The sequence below is a fragment of the Myxine glutinosa genome, chromosome 2, assembly GCF_964187855.1.
Source record: "Myxine glutinosa chromosome 2, kmMyxGlut1.1, whole genome shotgun sequence".
NCBI classification, from domain to species: domain Eukaryota; kingdom Metazoa; phylum Chordata; class Myxini; order Myxiniformes; family Myxinidae; genus Myxine; species Myxine glutinosa.
This window is the reverse complement of record NC_136262.1, coordinates 113,937,100-113,957,616: the sequence shown is the minus strand read 5'-3', so window position 1 is coordinate 113,957,616 and position 20,517 is coordinate 113,937,100. Positions and strand designations below refer to the sequence as shown.

The 20,517-nt window shown below is 46.9% G+C and overlaps 1 protein-coding gene across 2 annotated transcripts in view; it reads right to left on the bottom strand.

The window, feature by feature from the left end:
• LOC137415160 (guanine nucleotide-binding protein G(I)/G(S)/G(T) subunit beta-1) overlaps positions 1–20,517 on the bottom strand; it is a 49,237-nt gene that overhangs the window by 8,354 nt on the left and 20,366 nt on the right. For both annotated transcript variants that reach the window (XM_078771455.1, XM_078771456.1), the window contains 5 exons: positions 10,574–10,680; positions 10,403–10,466; positions 9,901–10,063; positions 7,123–7,189; positions 6,777–6,978 (listed from right to left, as the gene is read on the bottom strand). In XM_078771455.1, the coding sequence (XP_078627581.1) occupies positions 6,777–6,978; positions 7,123–7,189; positions 9,901–10,063; positions 10,403–10,466; positions 10,574–10,680 (603 nt within the window). The remainder of the gene's footprint in view (positions 1–6,776; positions 6,979–7,122; positions 7,190–9,900; positions 10,064–10,402; positions 10,467–10,573; positions 10,681–20,517) is intronic.

The window sequence follows — 20,517 nt, the reverse complement described above, 5'->3', positions numbered from 1 at the left end:
TGAGAGAGATATGGTAAGAGAGAGAGAGAGAGATATGCGGAAGAGAGAGAGAGAGAGATAGTGGGAAGAGAGAGAGAGAGAGAGAGATATGGGAAGAGAGAGATAGAGACGAGAGATATGGGAAGAGAGAGATAGAGAGAGAGAGAGAGAGAGAGATATGGGAGAGAGAGATAGAGAGAGAGAGAGAGAGAGAGATATGGAAGAGAGAGATAGAGAGAGAGAGAGAGATATGGAAGAGAGAGAGAGAGAGATATGGGAAGAGAGAGCGAGAGAGAGATATGGGAAGAGAGAGAGAGAGAGAGAGATATGGGAAGAGAGAGAGAGAGAGAGAGAGATATGGAAGAGAGAGAGAGAGAGAGATATGGGAAGAGAGAGAGAGAGAGAGATAGGAAGAGAGAGAGAGAGAGAGAGATATGGGAAGAGAGAGAGAGAGAGAGAGAGATATGGGAAGAGAGAGAGAGAGAGAGATATGGGAAGAGAGAGAGAGAGAGATATGGAAGAGAGAGAAGAGAGAGAGATATGGGAAGAGAGAGAGAGAGAGAGATATGGGAAGAGAGAGAGAGAGAGAGATATGGGAAGAGAGAGAGAGAGAGATATGGGAAGAGAGAGAGAGAGAGAGATATGGGAAGAGAGAGAGAGAGAGATATGGGAAGAGAGAGAGAGAGAGAGATATGGAAGAGAGAGAGAGAGAGATATGGGAAGAGAGAGAGAGAGAGATATGGGAAGAGAGAGAGAGAGAGATATGGAAGAGAGAGAGAGAGATATGGGAAGAGAGAGAGAGAGATATGGGAAGAGAGAGAGAGAGATATGGGAAGAGAGAGAGAGAGATATGGGAAGAGAGAGAGAGAGATATGGGAAGAGAGAGAGAGAGATATGGGAAGAGAGAGAGAGAGATATGGGAAGAGAGAGAGAGAGATATGGGAAGAGAGAGAGAGAGATATGGGAAGAGAGAGAGAGAGATATGGGAGAGAGAGAGTGAGATATGGGAAGATCGAGAGAGAGATATGGGAAGAGAGAGAGAGATATGGAGAGAGAGAGAGTATGGGAGAGAGAGATATGGGAAGAGAGATATGGGAAGAGAGATATGGAAGAGAGATATGGGAAGAGAGATATGGGAAGGAGATATGGAAGAGAGATATGGAGAGAGAGATATGAGAAGAGAGATATGGGAAGAGAGATATGGAGATTGATGAGAGATATGGGAAGAGAGATATGGGAAGAGAGATATGGGAAGAGAGATATGGAAGAGAGATGGAGAGAGAGAGAGAGAGAGAGAGAGAGAGAGAGAGAGAGAGAGAGAATAAAGAGAGGGGGGAGAGAAAAAGAGGGAGGGAGAAAGAGAGGGAGGGAGAAAGAGGGAGGGAGAAAGAGAGGGAGGAGAAAGAGAGGGAGGGAGAAAGAGAGGGAGGGAGAAAGAGAGAGGAGGGAGAAAGAGAGGGAAGGGGAGAAGAGAGAGGGAGGGAGAAAGAGGGAGTGAGAAAGAGAGGGAGGGAGAAAGAGGGAGGGAGAAAGAGAGGGAGGGAGAAAGAGAGGGAGGGAGAAAGAGAGGAAGGGAGAAAGAAAGAGAGGGAGGGAGAAAGAGAGGGAGGAAGAAGAGAGGGAGGAGAAGAGAGGAGGGAGAGAGAAGAGGAAGGGAGGGAGAAAGAGGAAGGGAGGGGAAAGAAGAGAGGGAGGGGGAAAGAGAGAGGGAGGGGAAAGAGAGAGGGAGGGGGAAAGAGAGAGGGAGGGAGAAAGGAGAGAGAGAAGAGGGTGGGGGGTGGGGGGGCACCAACAGCAGGGTTGAACGATAAAATAGAGGGAATTCGAAAAAGAGGGAATTTCACTTTGCTAATAAAACTTCTAGCAGACACCGGCAGTCTAACTTGCAAGTACAACTACAAACAAAAAAGAGCAATCGGGAGATTGCCAGACCCTCACCAGGATGTGTTTTCGTGGTTCTTACGGAGTTTGTGTTAAAACAAATATGGCGGCCGAAACACGTGATTGATGACTTCACCATTGTTTTTTTTTCCTCCTCCAATTTATCCGTAGACGCTCAAGAATTTCATCTTCATCGGATGAGGTTTTGTACTTGTCTAATGACATCATAATGGGAGGAACATGTGGCATCATCATTAACACATGCTATTCCCATGGAGTTCTTTACAATGAGCCATCTCTCTTTTTTTTTTTTTCGATGCAGCGCTTTCGGAGATAGAGGTGCAAAGGCTTTCGGGGTTTTTTTTTCTTTTTCAAGATGGCACCTGCACCACGTGACCTATGACGTCATAATTATCATTAAACAAGATGGAAAGTCTAACAGCAGCATAGCCAGGCTTGTAAAATATTATAAACCACAAGCACGTATGATTGATTAGCTTTTTAAACAGTCGCTAATGCTCTTTATTACACTAAATGAACAAATTTGGAGGAATCCCGACAACCGTGAGGTAAGTTTTACTTACAGAACTGAGGGAAGATCTACTGTAATCTAGATTATACCCTACAAGGGTTGTGTACACACCGTTTTGTTGGAAGAGACGTAACGCCGATGTTTTCCATATTTGATGGTCATTTTAACAATCGGTTTGTTTGTGTTTCACACTGAATGAAAAACGTAAAGGTAGAGCATAGCATATTGTGATATATGACAGGTTTGACGATATATTCGGCATATAAATCAAAATGGCGGTGTGTGGAGAGTCAACCGCCGTACCACCGTAATGACATGACGTATTCACATCACCCTGTCATGTGACCAGATCCTCAGCTCTTATTGGTATACGGTTGAGGGGACATACATACATACGGACGGACAAATACTGTTCTAGACGGCTTTGCCCTATGGGCTACACCGAAAAAAAATTCTACAGGAGCACCAAAATGTCCAGTGAAAATTTCCGAGGAGTAGGGGAAAAACAGGAGAAGGTGAAAATTTTCTGTCAATCGGACCAACAGTTGCAGAGAAAAATCAGATTTATTCTGTGCGGACAAACAGACAGACAAACTGACTCAAATGCAATACCCTCTCCTCTGGCGAGGGAAATAAATTACAAAAATTACAAATGTGTTAAATGCTATTAAATATTCAAGAATATTTAGATATTCAAGTTCATTACTTTTATGCACAAATTGACATGAAGCATCAAAGCTGATCGAAGTGGGTCCGTTCCCACATTCTGGTGCTGCATGTGCTAAATGCTAACATACATGTTACCTTTACTTCACTCTGCAATCCTCTGCAGCATGATTCAGAGACATTAAGTTTCATTGAACGGTTCAATATACCAAGCAAAAACAAATAAATCATTTTCTTAATAAAATGTCTTTCTTATCTATGCATAACTATTAAGTAGCCCCATTGCTGGCTGGCAGAATGACCTAGAGTTATACATATTTGTCTCCGAGTTTGAATCCTAACTCGGCTATAAACTGCCATCCTAATGTTTCACATGCAGGGCGAGGCAACAACGTGTGCTCGGGCTGTTCCCATCCACTATGGACATTGGACAAATTTCGTTTTGTTTATTTTTACTTCTCCTGCCATACTTTTTACTTCTTCTTTATCTTCCACAAGCCTGGTGTTGACTTAGCGGTTAGGGTGCCGGCTTGGGATCCTAGGATCCTGGGTTCGAATCCCGGTCGATCGCTGAATTAACGCCAGGGGGGTTGACTCAGCCTGTCATCCTTCCGAGGTCGGCAAATTGAATACCAGCTTGCTGGGATGAATGATCAGAGTGTGTACCCCGATTTAGAATAGGTACACCGTATCCCTGCGCATCGTAAGAGCGTGACCAAGGGTTGGCGTCAGGAAGGGCATCCGGCCATAAAAAAAACTGCCTCAAAACAGGGAACCATGATTGTCATGGGGCCCGCAAGGCTAACCCCCGGTCTAGCGGGGAAAATGGCTTTAAAACGATCATTCATTCATTCATTCATTCTCCAACCTGCCATTCGGTGCCACAAGGCGTAGAAATGCCATATCCGGAATATTTTTCAGTTCGAACAACGTTTAGAACTTGCACAACCCGTATGAAATTTTACCCTAAGGAGCAGATCAGTGTCATTCAAACGTTATGAGATAAAGCTTTGCCGGTTACCTGTGGTCAGTTATCCAAGAACGGAGCTATTTTTTACTCTTATGGCACATTAAAATCTTCTCAAGGAGGACGGCTCTGAGGAGCCTCTGAAATGCATCCCAACATTCCTTGAGCCAGACGAAGGGGTTGCATGACTCACAAAATCTTTTCACATTTTGTTGCTTTTAAATGGATTAAATTGCTTTGTTACTGATTTATACATAATACGATAATGTCAAAGTGGATTTTTTTTTTTTTTGGTAAATTTCTACAAAATAATTAAAAATTAAAAGCTGGAATGTCTCGATTCAACCCCTTTGTTGGGGGGGGGGGGGGGGTTGTTTCTTGTAGAGTGCTCACCAGGTAGTTTAATCATTCGAGCAAGCACTCCATTCAAACAGACCCTTAGTTCTCCTGTCAAGTTTGGTTGAGATCGGATAAATAATGACAATGTATTGCAGTAAAAGTAGTCAGACAGACACCAAATTGCATATTTTAGTGTGATAAACTGTATATAAAAGCAGGAGTGTCTGTCCATCCCCAAAGTATTCCCTCAGTTTTGAGGCTAGCCCCACCAAACTTTCTGTGGAACATTTTGGGGTCCCAGCGGGATGTTGGAGGTCCCAAATATGGTTGGAAGTTTCATAAGTTTCTCCATACATTTATGATTTTGAGTTTCCACCTGCACGAAGCTGCTCTCTCTCCGCATGTAAACTCATTCACAGGTTCGGAATTAGCAGTTTCACCATTTACCACATGTAGAAACATTCACTGGTTCGGAAAGCCATCGTCATTGCTATCAGCTTCATCATTTTAAGTGATTCTTCACCACTGAGTGATGGTGAAGTATAGCATGATAGGCCAAAAACAATATACTGTTTTTTTTTTTTTTAATACTTGGGCTAAGGCTCATAAAAGAGCTGACGCACATAAGCACACACTGATTGACACACACACACACACACACACACACACACACACACACACACACACACACACACACACACACACACACACACACACACACACACACACACACACACACACACACACACACACACACACACACACACACACACCTTGGGGGAAGTACCATCATTACCATCACTTCCCGGGATACTCTGGGTACCAGCGACATCATAACAATGGCGCAGCTTTTCTCATTGTACTCAGTGGGGCATTTCCTCAAGAAGAATTTCCCCTCCCGATGGATCCCAACCGATGGGGATTGTCCTTGCTCTATCCTTTTCAAGCAAGGAAGCAGCTCGTATCATCTTTTAAGTCTTTGGTATGACTTTAACCGATCCAAACTGGATGGGTATTTTTTAGGAGCCGCCATCTCCTTACTGGATGGCCGTTAGCTCCCTACAGGAGCTCATCCCCTCTTTGCCAGGTGTTGGTTTTGGTCGTGGCAGCGTCTCACAGTCACTCTTCCCATTATCAAGCCAGTAATTGGTGTCGGTTTCGTCACCGACAACCCGACCATGCAGCAGCAGGTAGCACTGGGGTACATGTCATCAGTGACAGTCCCAAAAGACATGATATTTCAAAAAGTTATGGACGAATTATGATTTTAAAAAATAGGGTGGATGAGTTTCGTTAGGCAACAAGAACACGCCGATTCGATTTTGGTTCAGGTCCGGATCCAGATCTGGCCCATCATTGGAATACAAAATGTAAACTGTTCAGCCTGGCAGAGGTATGTGCTCCAGTAATATAATTGAGCAGTCTCAAAATTATGATGTGGGGTATGATACTTTGTATGAATGAATGAGCGTTTTAAGGCCATTTTCCCCACTAGAGCGGGGGTTAGCCTTGCGGGCCCCATGACAATCATGGTTCCCTGTTTGAGGAAATGTTTTTATGGCCAGATGCCCTTCCTGATGCCAACCCTTGGTCATGCTCTTACGATGCGCAGGGATATGGTGTACCTATTCTAAACCGGGGTACACACCGTGATCATTCATCCCAGCAAGCTGGTACTCAATTTGCCGACCTCGGAAGGATGACAGGCTGAGTCAACCCCCCTGGCGTTAATTCAGCGATCGGCCGGGATTCGAACCCAGGATCTGAGGATCCCAAGCCGGCACCCTAACCGCTAAGCCAACACCAGGCTGGGGTATGATACTTTGTGATCAATAAAATTTCTTTTGAAAAATTATGAAGTGCATTTCCAAGAACGTGCCGCTGCACATGGCACATCTTAGGTGGGCGAAAAATGGGACTCCGGTCCAGAGGGTGGGGGTGCCCGCGAGTTGCTTATAATGAAGAAACGTTTCTCAACTTGAGATACGCTCTGGAGATTAATAGAGTATGAGCCTCGAATTATTATTTCTCCCACTATCGACTCATTTATTTATTTTAAGGTGCTCACTCAAAAACCCTCCTTACTTGGACTGTTTTTGTCTACAAGATATCAAAACTGAATTTTCACATTGTAGTGAATCTGTCAGTTAAAATGATCGGGCTGAGTTACGACCGTGTATGGGAAAGCATCGACATACTATACCACCATAACAACCTCAGACAAGTTACTAGTTTCAGGTAGTTTCAGGTGCGCAGCCATGGTAATCGAACCCACATCAGTGAGAGCGATGCAACCAGGCTTTAGCCACTTGACCACCCTACCGCTTGCATTCATACAAGTCATGTACGCAACACATGTGTGCATGCACTTCCCCCTCCGCCCATCCCATGCTCCCCCTCCCCCCTACACACCCCTATAGCATTGATGTCTGACTCGTGTCCAGTGAAGGTTTGTCTGCAGAGCCCATCACGAACGTCCCACAGCTTTGCAGTGGCATCACAGGCACCAGACACAAATGTCTGTCCATCTGGGGCTAAGGACACTGCCATGACGTCGCCAGCATGTCCTTGGAAACTCGACAGCTGCTGCCCACTCTCTATATCCCACAATGCACTGTGGGAGGTAAAAGAGGGGAAGAAGTTCATGATGGAGAATGCGCACAGCAGACATTTCCATTGGACAAATCAAATCAAAGCATTACAAGAGTACATATCACTCTCAATCATTAGGTACATGATGCAAGCTAAAACTCTGTACCAGGTGGTGTCGCCAGAACTGGTGATGATGCGTGCATCATCAATGAATCGGCAGCATGACAGGTAACCTGCCATAAAAAAGAAGCAAATCAAGCTCTTTTAGTAACATCAACCATGTAAAACACAATGTCAGTTTACGTGTTTGTATATATGTCTGCCCCCCTCCATTATGGCAGGTTTTAAAGGCCAATCTTTTAACACGAATGTGTTCACTACGGTCTATTTTTGAGGATAAAACAAACTCGGAAAGCCATTTTCCATAAAATAAATTAAGTCTCGTCTATTGGAATTGTAGACGGTGGCTTACAAACCAAGCCTCAAAGGCGGTGTACAGAAGCATTTTTTTTTTAAACACCACCAAATACAAGGTGCAAGAAGGTGAAATTTGCTGCATATGTGCAAGGTAAACAGAGCGTTCATTTACATCCGTATGATGCCTAATAAATAAAGAAGATACAAAACACACCTGGCATAAGGCTGAGGCTTCAGACTTTGGCACTCTAACGAGGCTGCACCATCAAAAAAATCTGCTCCAACCAGTTATATTTGACGGGCTTTTTATTTTTACTCGTAGAGCCATAATTTATGAAGTTATCCCAAAGTAAATAAAATAGCAACGATAATCTCCTAATTTTGACAACGTGTAACAACACAGCCAAATGAATAACATTAAATATCTCGATTTATATTTTCGTGTGCAAGTGTACGTCTCCATTATCACGTAGGTCTCCCGAGAGTCCACTTGCAGGATCAGCAGGCCCAGGTTTGCAATCCACTTGGTCTGGGCAGACACCGGGAAGTTTATGTTCATCACTCTGTGGCTAGGTTCTGCACCGCAATGAGTCACCAGGTCATGGTCTTCAACGGCTAGGCCTGTACATTTCTCCTTAAGGGCTTAGTCAGCGCCAGGTTCCGTGTAGTGGAGAACAGCAAAGGCTTCCTGGGTGAGTGGTGTTCGGGTACACCGCCTGGGACCAGGCTGGGCGGTGCCAGATTGCAGCACCCGGTTTGCAGAGGTGATCCGGGTAATGCACCCAGGGATCGCATGATGGGCGCATTGCCAGGGGCTTGCCCCGAATGCATCCCCCGAGCTGGGCAGCTTTGAACCTCATCCCCCATGGTGACCTAACCCATCTCCATAAATGGCATGCCACTAGGCAGCACACAAGGCTTGGTTTTCGCTCGTCAACGACTCCGATGGAACGCCGATTTAGCCTGCTTATCTTGCCCCTACCTCACGGCAGCTAGTGGAGGGTGGAGGGTGGAGGCACATGGCCAAGATGGATGCAGTTGATGGCTATCCCCACTCCTATGGTCTTTCTTGCCCCACTCGGACGACCTCCGACGGTGCAGTTATTTTTTTTTTTGAGGTGAGATTCCAAAAGATCTCGGGGATCGAATGACGGCATTCTGGAGCACGGACTATATGCCAATGATTGATGCAGACCCTGGAAAGTGCTGGCGCATCGTGCCAGAAACTGGCACCGGGTGGGTCATGAGGGTTCAGGGGCAGCTGCTTCGCCAGAGGCACTCAGCACGTGGGGATGATCCCTTGGCACAGGTGCTCCGGCTATTGCAGCGCCTCCACACCCTCAAAACCCAGATTGTTGTTTGGGCCTCGTCACAGATTGGTGCTGATGTGACGAGAGAGAGAGAGAGAGACAGACAGAGAGAGACAGAGACAGACAGAGAGAGACAGAGACAGACAGAGAGAGACAGAGACAGACAGAGACAGACAGAGACAGACAGAGAGAGACAGAGAGAGACAGAGAGAGACAGAGAGAGACAGAGAGAGACAGAGAGAGACAGAGAGAGAGAGAGAGAGAGAGAGAGAGAGAGAGAGGGGGGGGGGAGGGGAGTTCCCCCATTCCTTTTGGGAGTGGGATGGGGGAGTGGGGAGAGGAGGGATGGAGAGGGTTGCCCCCAACGCTTCCCACAGTGTCATTGGGGTGGGCCTAACGGTTCATATTGACTCGTACATCTATCTACAATTCCAGTAATCTCTGTGTGTATGTGTGTGTGTCTGTGTGTGTGTGTGTGTTTGTCTGTGACCGCTGTTTCTCGACAACTACCGGTCCGATATACTTGAAACTTGCCAGGTATGTTGCTGGGGACCCGAGGATGTGCCTTTTCAAGGTTTGAAATTAATCGGACAAGTGGTTCCCAAGCTATGGTCACCGTACTCGCAAGCCGTTCGCTTTGGCTTTGCGAATGGACCAAACCATTTCATGTAAATAGAGGGGGGGGGGGGGGGGTTCTACCGTACTCGCAAGCCGTTCGCTTTGGCTTTGCGAATGGACCAAACCATTTCATGTAAATAGAGGGGGGGTTCTGTGGTCGTTACTGCCACGTGGTTTCAAAGTTTTTTTTTGTTGTTGTTGTTTGCACGCATGTTTTTTTGCACCCACGTACGGGCACGCCCTAGTATTTTTAAAACTTCCAATCACCGTTTGGGTGCAAGCTGTTCATTTAATTGCAAGATGAAAACTAACCAACTTGAGTCAGTATGGAAGCACTTCTGCATGGAATGGCATGTGTGCACGAGGCTGCGTAACCAAATGAACATTACATAATGCCAACGTGATGTCATATGCTTTTTGATGAAATGATGAAGCAGTGAAAAACATGAATACCCTTCATGAATAAATATCGATGTTAAACTTTGAAAATGTGTTAACATAACCTGAGGGGAGGAAAAAAAAAAAAAATCAACGAGGTTCAGCATCTGGCTGGCAAAAGCAAAAACCTACAGAAATGGCCGCAAATGCTTTGCACTAACCCGTGTGGCCTGCGAGTTCACGTGTTACGCGAACGTTCCCCTCGCGGCTTTTCAAGCTGTACACGGAACAAATGTTGTCGAGGCCTCCACACGCCACAAATCCTCCAGAACTGGCGTAAGAGCACGTCATTACCCAGCTAGAGCGCAGAGGAATTGCGTGGACCTGCGGGTTAGGGATCACATTGCATACAAGTTTGTCGTCACAGTTCACGAGGTTGGAACTAAAGGGGGCCATTTCCATTGGCAGGGGTGTGAAACTAGACCATGCACAGCCCCACCAGCCCCCACCCCTCCTCCGCAATGCTCTACAATTAGATCACACAGAGTGCAAACGTAGTGGCATCGACATAGATTACGGTCATGGAAAAAAAAGGTGGTAATGGTTAGTGCAATAACTAACAGGTTGAAGAACGGAGATAAAACTTTAATTAATGTGGCTTTTGATGGACGTGGAACTGTAAACCTATCAAAAAAAGGATTGTGGAGAAAGCATGCATGGTACCTTGTTTGTAGTGTAACTGTCCCACACAATGAGTTTGCCATCTTGAGACGCACTAACAAGGAGTCTGCACAGAGCCGAAGGGAGCACAGTAACCTCAGAATTATACAGTTGCCGTGAGGCAAGAAGCTCGCACGTAACCAAGTGAGAATTACACCTGCCAGGCTAACCCACCGGGAATCCGTGCCCCACTGCATGGCATAAATCTTGGCCAGGTGACCACGCAAGGTGCGTCGAGTCCGCATCTGAATTCTCCCGACTGGGTCCACATTAGAGACGACCTGCAGAAGAGGGTCCGCAAGTCAGCACAAATAGCCTGTCAGAGAGGCATCCGGAATGGCTTGCAATTCATCACCGTCACAAACAAAACAAGGAAACAAATAAAGTGGGTCAGATACAGTGTGCACCGAGGGGTTAACAAAGGAAAATGGAGGTAATTTGTGCCTCTGGGAAACGACTATATCAAGTCATGGTTCATAATTAGTCCCTGGGCTCTAATTTCAATCAACCCAACCCCACAACCACCATCATCACCACCCCCAAACAACCAACACTTCACGAGCCACACGTCTCAGGCAATTGTACAAGATCCTCAACCTCGTATGACCTTTCCCTTTGCCTCTTACTTTTCAAAGACCAACTTCCCAAAATGTGAAGGATAATAAAATAAGCCGATTCCAGTTGCGAGGGATGAACTCAAAAATCACCACTTGGGCCCAGTTTGAGTTACCCTCAAAACCCCAAACGAACCCTTCACACCCAGCATTGCTTTCATCACTCACAAACACCGAAGACAAATGAGCAAGCCCACACCCCCACCTCCACACACACCTCACACTACCCTACTCCGTGCTCCGGAGCACTCCAGTGGGATTTAATTAGTGTTGAAATAAATGGCATCCGAGGTGTGTCTGCCTCCCCCTCTGGGACCCGTGGCTTCTCAAATTGTGGTGGATAGGATTGGGATGAAATTTCATTTTAAGAGTAAAGAAAGACACCACCCTGGCTGCAAATCCCCCTCCTCACAAAAGACAACGCCATGTTAATCTTCCAAAGCCAGACAAATGCCTTGTTCGTTGCGTGCTCAGTTGGAGGAAGATTTTTTTTTTTTTTACCTTCTTTTAAAAAGCAACTACAAAAACCATAAACGTTCATTCTGCATAATCGTATTTTGGAACCTAATGAAGAGGAGGCAAGGGTACTGCTGCTTCGTCCACAAAAAGTACACACGGTCAATGAAGAGTCAGCCGAGCAGTCACCAGACGCAACAGGTAAATATGGTATGGGCGAATCAGACAGGGTGTGGAGGAAGCACACGTTTGCCCAGTTAACTGAGTGACCATCAGCGATGAGTACAACTACCAGGACGGCGGCAAATCGTCTGATAACTCACGGAGACACAAGGACAGTCCTCGATAGGAAGACCAAACTTGGAGTGACCGTGTCAGCATTTGCGGCACCTCGCCGCTGGCTGTATAATTCTCAGCAACGCAAACATGCAACAACCGAAGCAGCAACCCCAATAAAATGGGATGAGGGATTTAATTGACATACAGGAACAAGATGGCCTACTCTTTATACAAGGTACTAAGTCAGCTAAAGGTCAGTCGGAGAGTACAAGGAGGAAAATATGAGTAATAACAGAGAAAAACTGGATTTACATCGAAGGTACGAGCATCGGTGTATTAAAGGTGTATAAAACACAGGTTTTTCCTCCGCAAGGTAACCTGCACCGGTTTGCGAACCCTCGGGACATCCAAGTGCTGACGGCTTGTATAAGGGGATCTTTCACCAGAGCATTGCTTCCGATCTGAAGAATGGATTCTCTTTCATCTGCAGGGAATGGAGATTCCAATCCCAGTCATAATCCACTGCTAATATGCCAAGAAACCTGCAAGAAGTTCATGCTGCGTGTGGGATGATTTTGACGATCAGCGATTAAACGATTCCAAATGGTTCAAGCAGAAATCGGTACAAATCCCCAATTCTGACACCACGCTGGCTGAAAATCCCCCTTTACCCCCCCCTCCAAATCCCCACCCCTCACTGCCCCAACCCTCACCCCACCATATCTCCGAAAGACAGCCAATGAACCGGGGAGCTCATCATCCATCATTTAATAAGCACAGTGAGCAGTACTCAACCGAGTGTGCGCACCAGGAAGCTCACTCCAAGTTACCTCAAAAGACCCTAATCAAGCAGGGTCCCCCATTCGTGACATCACCTTCACAAAATAATCGACAAACCACACACATATGTGGCCGAGGGAAAAGGAAAAGCTGAAATGCACCAGGTCCTCAAAATGATGAACTGCGGCCCAGTTATTAATCCTACACAAATGTCACGTTTTGCGCCTCCGGGTGAAGGCTTAAACACCGCCAGTTGAGCAGTTTGATCGGATGCCCCTTGATGGGCGGTGTGCTTTCAGGCTCAGCAATTTCCAATATGAACTGCTACTCAAATGCAATAGGAAGCACAGCGAGGACCCTAACAGGTCAATAGGCCTGGTATTTATAAACATAAAACGGAAGGCAAAACTGAGTGCTCAAGGAAGCCATTTGAATGGTTCTGGAGAGATGTGGGCTGGATGGCGAGTTTACTTAGCAAACCACATCTAATCAGGACAACATTGTGCATCTGGTACCGGAGAACCACCAATCATTCTTGGGTCGTACATGCCGGTGGCATCAGAGAATAGCTCGACTCTTGCCACAGCGTGACTTGGAGCCATTTTAAAGTTCAGTGGCCGTAAAGCCAGCAAAGGCCTCAAATCTTGCAACCAAAATGTTTGATCAAATCCCTGCCCATTTTCAGCTGCAAACTCACGATCAAATGTCCCAAGATCATTACCTCTGAAAATGAATACCTGGAGGTGGATACCCACCACAGGAAACAATGATGGTAACACATTCACGATTAAAGAGCTGACCAGAGCTGTGGCTGAGACAATAAACTTGTGCCCATGTACACTTGCAGATGCCTCAAGTTCATGGACACAAAATACCACACCGAGTCCAACATCCATCTGGTGTTGCATTTACAAGTCTCAAGCGCTTAAATTCTGAACCAATCAAACAGCTCCACCAGGAGTAACAAAAGGCCATCAGGTGACCTGGTTTAGAGTAGCAGCACTATTGAGCCTTCCAGAACACACATACATCTTGACGGTCAATTAACACCCCCCCCCCCCCCCACCCCCTCAAAACCTACTTCTCCTTACTTACCACCTCCCCTCCATGCATTGTTCACCTGTCGATCGATGCAGAATGACACGGGCCTTTTTTATTTTTATTTTTAAATAAACAGGACCTAAGGCATGTAGACGCACACACACACACGTACGCAAACGCACGAAGGTGGTGCTCTTTCCTGCCTCCCTCACGTTGGGGACTGATGGGACCAAAGACCGCATTGAATAACAACGCTGATGGGAGCGAAGATCCTGTCGAGGGCGGCAGTTTTGGCGGGATAGAGGACAACGCATGTGGTGGCCGGTGTCACGCTATTCAACATGCATTTGGGATTGATCCCAGGCCTTCAGCTGTGGCTGCTTCTATGGGGCCGATATCATGCCGATTGACATGCATTTGGGATGGATCCCAGGCCTTCAGCTGCGGCTGCTTCGATGGGGCCGATATCATGCCGATTGACATGCTTTTGGGACGCGGCCTGGCCATGCAGCCTGGAGGGCTTTATAGACACCACCCACTAAGGATGAGTGGGACCAAGCTTCAGTAGGATCGAAGACAACGCTGAATTTAACAGCTTTGATGAGGCCGAGATGGTTGGGACGCAGTCCACCCATGCAGCTTGGTGCGCTGTCAACTCCCTACTGCCGAGGACCACTCCATCACAGACTACCTCCCACTGTGGAAGGATGGGTCCAACCTTCAGTTGGACCATGTGTGGAGATTATAAACAATGGCAGTGGCACGCTGTGTTCGGGCGGACTGGGTTGTCCCCAGGTGGGATCGGGCAAACAGAGAATGCATGAGGAGACTGCTTGGTCCACGAGTCTTGGTTGAGATTGGTACTTCAAGACCATAAAAGCTCCTTCAGTATTGGGTCCCGCATGTGGAGATGACAACATGCATAGAAACGCACATGCACACACAATCAAATTGCCGCTTCCCTCTCGCATGGGACTGAGCTAAATACAATAGTTTCGAAGGCAACCAAGACCAAGCTGAAAACATAGCTTCAGTGGGAACAGGACCACGCATGAGATGCCCGGCGGGTATCACACCATTCGCCATGTGTTTGCAATGTGGTCTGGCCCTGCAGCTTGGCGGGATTTGTCAACATCATCCTGCCGAGAAGGAAGACCCGAACTTTAACGACTCGTCACCGAATTGCAGCCGCTGAGAATGAAAGCGGCAGAGTTTAGAGTTTACACAGTGAGTTCAATAGGAGCGAGAGCTGGGACGAGGGCTTGGGTGAGGCCGAAGGCCGCACATGTGGTGCCCAGAGTCGCACCGATCGACAAGAGTTTGAGATGTGGCCTACCTAGCCTTGTGGATTTTTGGGTGATACAGACTCCATCCCATCGAGGAAGGAAGTGACAGAGGAAGGAAGAGACTGAGAATGAAGAGACCGAGACAGAACTATGGTGGGACCACGTGTTGAGATAATTACATGGCAGCGAGGTGCCATGTCCAAGCAGGCAGGAGTGTCCTTGGTGGGATCAGGCTTACCCCAGAGGTCACACGGATTGACTGTCACCACTTCGGGAACGGAGGGCGAAACAGATCATGGATAAGGAGACGGCTTGGTCCAAGAGTCGTGCGTCCTCGCTGAGGTGAACAAGGATGCTTCGGGACCAGGGAAGGCACCGTTCAGTCTTAGAGCCGTTGCACGCCTACATGGTGGCAGCGCGTGCACAAACACACATACATGAATCGTGATCACATACAGACAAACACACATTGAGACCTGGTAGGTCTCTATTCCATCTCCTAAAACCCACCCACATGTGGAGATAGCAGCCAACACAACTTGTACTCACACATATGTACACGCACACACTCAAACATAATATACTAATACGAGATGAGATATCCTGTTCTACACCTGGGGAAATCCGAGTGTGTGTGGGTGGTGGGGGGGGGGGGGGGGGGGGACACGAGGGGGAAAGAGGGATGGGTATTGGGCTGTGGGTGGGATCGGGGGGGATGTAGAGGAGGTTGGTGAGGGGCCGTGGGGGTAAAACAGAATGGGGGCAACACCTGGGCCAACCAGGTGAACCTGAGTTTGGGAAGGGGTGGGGTTGTGGGAAGGTCAAAGTGCAAAACTAGACTGGAGGAATGGACACACTTGATGCCAATCTTGAGCCTCTTGGGTCAGATGGTGTTGCCGGTGAATCAGAACAATGCACACACACAGCAAAGTCAAAACGTGGTGAACAGTAGAAAATTGTTTTTATTACATGTAACACAATAAAAACTAGAACAGCACTCAGTCGAGCGCATACCTCTGCCAAGCTGAACAGTTTATGTTTTGTATCCCACTGATAGGCCAGATCGGGATTCGGACCTGAACCAAAATCTAATTGGCTTGTTCTTGTCACCTAACCAACCAACTTGTCCACCAGGTTTTGTCATAATCCAGCCACAACTTTTTGAAATATCATGCTATATACAACTCCACATGGCGTCACTCTCCACATTGCTCTCCACATGGCGTCAGGAAGGGCATCTGGCCATAAAAACATTGCCTCAAACAGGGAACCATGATTGTCATGGGACCCGCAAGGCTAACCCCCGCTCTAGCGGAGAAAATGGCCTGAAAACGATCATTCATTCATTCATTATATACTGTATACAACATGCATTTTAAGGCCATTTTCCCTGCAAGAGCGGGGGTTAGCCTTGCGGTCCCCATGACAATCTTCCCCATTTTGCCCTATTTTCTGCATCTCTCCTTGTTAACCCCCTTGCCCGCATTTCTTCTTCCACCATCTTTAGCCAAGTCTTTCTCGGTGTTCCCCGTCCTCGACTTCCTTCTACATTCATTTCCATCACTCTTCTCAACCAGTCACTTTCATCCTTCCTCGACACATGACCAAACCATCTCAACTTGTTCCTCTTCACAGCATCAATCACAGGCTCTATTCCCATCATCTTTCGCAATTCATCATTTGTCTTCCTCTCTTACTTAGGCAGTTAAGACCGAAAAATAGGGCGTATCGTTCATTTTTTCAGGAAAGCACCAAATTTGGCACAGATGTAGTATGGACTGATACAATTGTTTTCCTGAGGGGCACCCAAAAATTCAGAACCCCTGGTGGCCGCCATATTGAATTTCAATATGACCGCCCTCTGTGACCTATTTCCCTCAATAACGTCTATACTATGAGCGATAACACCACAGTTCCAGTGTCTTACCCCATGTTTTCATGGTCTCTGAATCCAATGGGATCAATTGCATAAAGATTGGCATCTATCATCTTTAATTTCAAGATGGCCGCCATGGTGTTTACATTTTCCTTGAATCTCTCATAGTATTTTAGGTAAAATTTCAATTCCAAGTGATACACATTGTTTTATTGGTCTCTGATAACAATGGAATGGTATTAATTAATCAAAGTTACACACAGTTGCAGTTTTAACTTAAAATATTGTGGGCACTTGAAAGGTGGAGGCTCTCGCACAGACGCGGAGTACTACAAGCACTGTCCATCGCAGTCACACAGTGATGTGCAGGGCAGATTTGCCCTGGAGCATTTACAGTTGCCTTTACAGGCCGACTTACAATGGCAGCTTGTAAGCTCTGAACATGCCTCCTGTATTCAGTGGTATTGTGGTCCAAATTGGTGTCCAAGAAGTCCCTGTTTTCATCCAGCCCCAATCAGCTGGTGATGGAAGTTCTGGGTAGGGCACAAGTGCCCGACTCCACAAGTGTCCAGCCTGAAAACATGCACGTTTTAGGTGTTGTTCGAAGGCGTCTGCTGTTGGTGGAATGTGATCAATTGTTCTTGCCTTCTTCGTGAACAAGTCTCGGCGCATGTCATTCACTGTCTATCTCGGTCGTCGGGTCATAGAGGATGGCAACATATCTTTCTATGCTCTGTAGTTCCATAGTAATAGCGTCCACAGATGGCCTATAAGCGAGAGCATGAAAGGTCTGCGTGATGCTGGGGTATGCCTCCCAAGCCTTCCAGGCTGTCTTTTTCCCAATTTGGGCAAAAAATGACACTGTCGCAGCCAGTGAAGGCATGAAATAATGGCAAAGACTCGGACTTCCTGCGGCCAAGGCCGGTGGCAATTTCATGGATGGCAAGGTAGCGGTAGCTTTTACCAGTGCCAATGGCAATCCAGAGTTCCTCCACACCGTGTGACTGGTAGGTAAAATAGTGTGCTATTGCCAAGACCACAATACAAGACCAGGACCACTCATAGTATAGAAGTTATTGAGGGAAATAGGTCACAGAGGGCGGTCATGTTGAAATTCAATATGGCGGCCACCAGGGGTTCTGAATTTTTGGGCGCCCCTCAGGAAAACAATTGTATAGGTCCATACTACATCTGTGCCAAATTTGGTGCTTTCCTGAAAAAATGAACGATGCTTCCTCTTAACTGCTCTGCTATCTCTCAACGATACTCCACACATCCACCGAACCATTCGCATTTCCACCCTTTCCAACCTTCGTTGCTGCTCCACGTTCATTACCCATGTCTCGCTCCCATAAATCAAAACACTTCTCACACATGTGCGCCTCTGTCCCTGTGCGCTGTCCCGCCCCGCCCGCATTATCCCCTTGCCTTCCACCTTCTGCCCTGTTCAAGTGACTCGTGGTGTCCCTCTCGGCTCCCTCTCCCCCATTGGTATTTTTGTGAATATAAGATTGTTTTTCACGGTTCTGTTTAAATGTTTAAACTTTCCCCTTCAGTGTTTTATTCAGTGGTTTATTACAACACGCTGTTTTTCTTCCTATTTGAAAGGCTCCTTTCAAATTCCTCTTCAACTCATTCCATTTCAAAAAAATATTCAATCTCTTATAATTCTTTCTCACTACGTGCTCGAAATTCTCATTCATTCCACCCCCTCCTCCATCGTTCTAAACGGATCGCTAACTTGAAAATCACAACAAACCCAATTTGTTATAAATGTTCATCTTTCATTAATCATCCCCCAGTGTGTACCCTGGATAAGAATAGGTACGCCGTATCCCTGCGTGTCGTAAGAGGCGACTAAGAGGGTTGGCGTCAGGAAGGGCATCCGGCCATAAAAACATTGCCTCAAAGAGAGAACCATGACAATTACAACTACATGTGGGGAGGGTACAGCCCGAAGTGGAGATCGGTTTGTGAGGTTTGGGACATGGAATGAAGGGACAATGACAGGGAGATCAGAAGTGGTGGAAGCATTGGTCAGAAGAGTGGACATATGTTGTGTGCAAGAGACGAGATGGAAGGGAAGTGGTGTGAGAATGGTGAAGGGTAGGCAGGGACAGAAATACAAGTTTGTGTGGCAAGGGTGCCTGGAGGGCGTGAATGGTGTTGGTGTCCTGTTTTCTGCGGAGTTTGTAGACAGTGTGGTGAGTGTGACTAGAGTGAGTGATAGGTTGATGATGGTGAAAATGATGATTGGAAAGCTCTTGGTGAACGTCATCTCGGGATATGCTCCGCAGGTTGGTTGAAGCGATGAAGAGAAGGACAAGTTCTGGTGTGCGATAGAGAAGCTGATGGAAAACGTGAAAGATGAGAAAGTTGTTGTGGTAGGAGGAGACCTAAATGGACATGTGGGAAGGAGTATGGATGGTTTTGATGGAGTTCATGGGGGTTACGGATATGGTGTGAGAAATGGAGAAGGTGAAAGGATTTTGGAGTTTGCTGATGGAGCTGATTTGTAATACTCAGTTCCAGAAAGAGGATAATAAGCTTGTTACATACGTCAGGTGGGTCGACGACAACCGTTGACTACCTGATGGTGCGTAGGCGAGATAGGGGCCACCTCCGGGACACAAAGGTGATCCCGGGGGAGGAGGCTGTTTCACAGCACCACTTGGTTGTCTGCGACGTAAGGGTGAAAGGTGCGAGGAGAGCTCGGCGGGTGAAGTACCAACCGAGAATGAAGGTGTGGAGGTTGAAAGAGGTGACAGTAAGGGAGGCATTAAAAGAGAGGCTGAGTAGGGTCGAGGATGATGTGGTTGAGCTTGAAAGTGGTTGGATGTCAATGAAAGCTAGTCTGTTGGGAGCCGTTGGTGAGGTATGTGGATGGACAAAAGGACCACCGAGGCACTCGGAAACATGGTGGTGGGATGATGAAGTTGGAAAGAGGATTGACGAGAAGAGGAAGAAGTTCAAGGAGTGGCAGAAGGTGAAGGGTATGGGAGCAGAAACAGCAGAGCATGAAAGTTATAAGGCAGCCAGGAAGGCTGCAAAGAAAGAGGTAGCAAAGGCGCAGGAGGCATGTAGGAAAATGTTCGGAGAACGCTTGGATTCGGAAGACGGTCAGAAAGCAGTATTCAGGATTGCAAAGCAGATAGCGAAAGAGAGGTGTGATGTGATGGGGGTGAGTTGCTTGAAGGATGAAGTGGGACAAATCGTTGTCGACCCAGATGGAATTAAAGGAAGATGGAAAAGATATATGGAAATGCTGTTGAATACAGAGAATGAATGGGATGGCAACATAGAGAGTAACCCAGTTTTAGGACCGGCAGAGAAGATAACTGAGAAGGAAGTTGAGGAAGCGATAAAAGCAATGAAGGGTAGAAAAGCGGGAGGGCCGACGGGAGTTGTGGGAGATATGTTGAAGGAAGCAGGAAGTTGGGGTGTGAAGAGAATGACAGAGATCTGTAATCTGGTGGTGAAAGAAGGCCGCATTCCAGTGGATTGGGAACCGAGTACCCTCGTCCCTCTATACAAGGGGAAAGGTGACCCTCTGGAGTGTGGCTCGTACCGAGCGATAAAGTTATTGGAGCATGGAATGAAGGTAATGGAAAGGGTGTTGGAGAGGAGGATAAGGAAGAAAGTGAAGATCGACGAAATGCAGTTTGGATTCATGCCAGGAAGAGGAACGACAGACACGCTTTTCATTGTGAGGCAGTTGCAGGAGAAGTACATGGAGAAGAGGAAGAAGTTGTTTCTTGGGTTTGTTGATCTGGAGAAAGCATTCGA